Genomic DNA, 3,552 nt, shown 5'->3' on the forward strand with positions numbered 1-3,552 from the left:
GGGGGCAATTACTCCACAGTAGCACATTGTTTGACTTGTTTACCCCACTTGTTGATCCAGCTGATCGAGACAAAGACACCATTGCACAATCCTCGAAAATAATTGAGATGAAAAAGTGAAGAAAAAGTGAAGATCGATCTAGGGTTCTAAAGGGTGGAAGCCGTTAGGGATCATTTATAAATGATCAATTGCCATATAGGATCTTATGTGTATGCCACATAAGCAAATGGCTCACTCAACAATATTCAAACCGGTTTACCTGAAGGAAACTAATCATATTGTTACATTTAGTAAAAAATTAATAACACAGTGTCAAAATTGACACAAAAAAACATTGTGTCAAAATTGAATTTCGGTGTAAAAAGAATGTTTTTTGTGTCATTTATCCAAAAAAAAAAAAAACTTCATTTTTTTTTATTTATTTACCATCTAATTTGTAGTAATTAATGAAATAATTACGACCATAAAAAGAATTTCTCATAGATACTCTGAAGTGTCACCCTAATTGACATTCTCCTACATGCTACATCCATCAATTAAATGTTCTTGTTACATTAAGGAAAAACATCAATTTTCTGTTCAAAATGGAGGATGATTTGAAAACCTCTAGTTCCATTAAGGCAATAACCCAATCTAGTTTCGTTAAAGGCACAACTTGGTCATGAAAATTTTGAATTCTAATTTTTATCTTTTATTTATTTTTAACTCAACTAAGTTATAAGTATCATGGCTCCACACGTACACGAGGCTGAGTCTAAGTGACTAAGTCAACAAGCAAATAATAAATGAGATTAATTGCCCTTTCACCCAACTGAACCACTTGCCAGCCCTATATATAATTCAAGCAATGACACTTCCCTGACAAACCAACTTTTCAGTTCTTTAACAAAAACACACGCCGTTGATCTTTACTTAATCCGAATCTCCAACCAAATGGATCCTCATCATTCTCTTCGAACCATTTATCCTTATATCATCATTTTAATTCTTTCATTGAACTGTATTGGGTGCAAAGCTCAGTTGTCTCCAACCTTTTACGATACCACATGCCCCAATGCACTCTCCGTCATCAGAACGTCAGTTAGGACTGCAGTGTCACGGCAACGTCGCATGGCAGCTCTTCTCATTCGCCTTCATTTTCATGATTGTTTTGTTCAGGTAGGTTTAATACTTTATAAGTTCCCTTTTCCTTTCCATGACATTTGACCATGATGCTGTGTTTTTTGACATATAGCTAGTAGCTAACACACCAGAACTTCATACTGGCTAAATTTGTAGGGTTGCGATGCATCTATTTTACTAAACGACACACCCACAACTGAGAGGACGACATTTTCCAATGTTGGGGTTGGAGGATACGAAGTTATAGATGCAGCAAAATCTGGTGTGGAGAATATATGTCCCGGCATCGTTTCCTGTGCTGATATACTCGCTGTTGCAGTGCGTGATGCTTCTGTTGCGGTAATTGACGGCTTAAATATATTTTCATAAAATAAAGATAGAATCTGCATCTTTTTACTTATCGATAATTTAAAAACACGCAGGTGGGTGGTCCATCATGGTCAGTAGGTCTTGGTAGAAGAGATTCTACTGCTGCATATCCAAGTCAAGCCGATAGCGATCTTCCAAGAGCTGATCAGGATCTACAGTCACTCATTTCGGATTTTGAAGTGAAGGGTCTGAGTGAAAGAGACATGGTTGCTTTATCCGGTTAGAACTTATAATCTTTACCCTTTACATATATATGTCGCTGCATGCATGGTATCACCGACATTTATCTTTCTCAAATTTTGAAACTCGTGAACAATATTTTTCGTATCAGGCGCTCATACTATTGGGCAATCACGGTGTGTTGCATTTCGAGGCAGGATACATGGCAATGGGTCGGACATAGATGCTAACTTTGCTACCACACGTAGGCGCAACTGCCCTTTGACTAGAGGAGAAGGAGATGATAACATGGCACCTCTTGATTTGGTGACACCAAATTCATTTGATAACAACTACTTCAGAAATCTAGTACAGAGGAGAGGTCTTCTTCAATCGGATCAGGTGCTCTTTAATGGAGGCTCAAGTGATAGGATCGTATTAGAGTACAGCAACAGTCCTTCAAGGTTTGCATCTGATTTTGCAGCAGCCATGGTTAGGATGGGAGAAATTGATCCCCGTACAGGTGCAAACGGGGTGATAAGGACTATCTGCAGCGCTGCCAATTAAGAAAAAAAAAAAAAAAATTCAAAGTTATATATGCAAAAGCAGCTACATCTATATTAAATTGCCAGGACCATGTTTCTTGGGTCACCATTACATTTGTATTCGGTAAATAAGTTTTGAGGGTTTAAGTCTTGTTTGACGTGAATAGTGTAATAGTAGAGTAGATTGTTTTGTAAATTATTTTCGAAAATAAATCATATTCTCTTTCCCCAATTATATATATATATATTAAAAAACTTCTAAGTTATGAATAATAAATTTAGATGGTTTTTTCTTGGTATTTATTCTTTAGTTATTTTAATACTTTTGGTCCTTAGAATCAAAAATTTTATATTTTTTAGGAACTTTTAATATTTATAGTTTAGCCACAAAACTTTAACGGTTTGACAATTTGGATATCTTTTCTAAAAACTTGATAATTCCTACCCCTTTAATTCTTTAGCCATTTAGACACTTTTGATCATTGTAGTCAAAACTTTTATATTTTTTCATTAAAAAAACGGTCCAGGGAAAAAATCGGGTTTTTCACCCTTGTACTTTCTACTGTAACACCCCGTTTCTGGTATGCATTTGACCTACGTTTATACTATTGGTATTAGTGACTCGACGAGTAGCAGCCCTAACTCGTCAAGTATACGCGAGGTTGGGACGCGGTTTTAAGTGACCTACTCGCTGAGTCCGCGCTTGGACTCGATGAGTAGGCATGTCTGGATGAAACCCTAATTAAAGGGTTTGCACCCTATTTACACAACATTATGAGCTTCAAGTCCAGCCTCCATCACCCCCAGAGCATCTCTTTCGAAACCTTAATCCCCTTATTGATTGATTTGAGCTTTCTTAGTGATTTTGAGGGTTTTTGATGCATTGTCTATCTAGTAGAAGAGTTGGAAGAAGAAGGATCAAGGGAGAAGAGCTAGATCCAGGAGCAACATCAGTTTCTCCTCACTTTCAGGCAATCAAGCTCAAAACTTGACTTGTGGTTTTATAGATTTTCTCCTTTGCCCCTTTATGGAGTCTTGGGGTCAATAAGCTTGATCCTTAAGACTTGGATGTCCCAAGTCGATTCACCTTCAGATCTAGACTCTAGAACCGAGTTCATGGCATAAAGATGCAAGATTTATGGCCATAATAGCCCATGCAACCCTTTTCACCTTATTTCGGGTCCTTAAAGCTTATACTTCCATGCATGCACTTAAAGTTCATAACTTTATGTGCTAGATCAACTTTAGGAGCCTAGATCTACCTTTTGGATGAGAGTTGTACACCAAGAATCGAGTTATGGACTTGGACAATAGGCGACTCGACGAGTTGTTCTTGGAAGTCGGCAAGTCCGGGGCT

The 3,552-nt window shown here is 37.5% G+C and overlaps 1 protein-coding gene across 1 annotated transcript; it reads left to right on the forward strand.

Moving 5' to 3' along the window:
* The first annotated feature begins 876 nt into the window (after positions 1 to 876).
* LOC145041415 (lignin-forming anionic peroxidase-like) lies at positions 877 to 2,427 on the forward strand. Its single transcript, XM_078989482.1, has 4 exons — positions 877 to 1,158; positions 1,279 to 1,461; positions 1,545 to 1,710; positions 1,823 to 2,427. Exons 1-4 carry the CDS (start codon positions 934 to 936, stop codon positions 2,215 to 2,217), a joined length of 969 nt encoding a protein of 322 aa, XP_078845608.1. The 5' UTR covers positions 877 to 933; the 3' UTR covers positions 2,218 to 2,427.
* The last annotated feature ends 1,125 nt before the right edge of the window (positions 2,428 to 3,552 follow it).

This window comes from Lactuca saligna, chromosome 4 (assembly GCF_052625555.1).
Source record: "Lactuca saligna cultivar CGN05327 chromosome 4, ASM5262555v1, whole genome shotgun sequence".
In the NCBI taxonomy this organism is placed as follows: domain Eukaryota; kingdom Viridiplantae; phylum Streptophyta; class Magnoliopsida; order Asterales; family Asteraceae; genus Lactuca; species Lactuca saligna.

Coding starts and splice junctions, on each gene's coding strand:
- LOC145041415 (XM_078989482.1), top strand. CDS start 934: ATGGATCCTCATCATTCTCTTCGAACCATTTATCCTTATATCATCATT. Junction 1,159..1,278: donor TTCATGATTGTTTTGTTCAG/GTAGGTTTAATA, acceptor CTAAATTTGTAG/GGTTGCGATGCATCTATTTT. Junction 1,462..1,544: donor TGCGTGATGCTTCTGTTGCG/GTAATTGACGGC, acceptor AAAAACACGCAG/GTGGGTGGTCCATCATGGTC.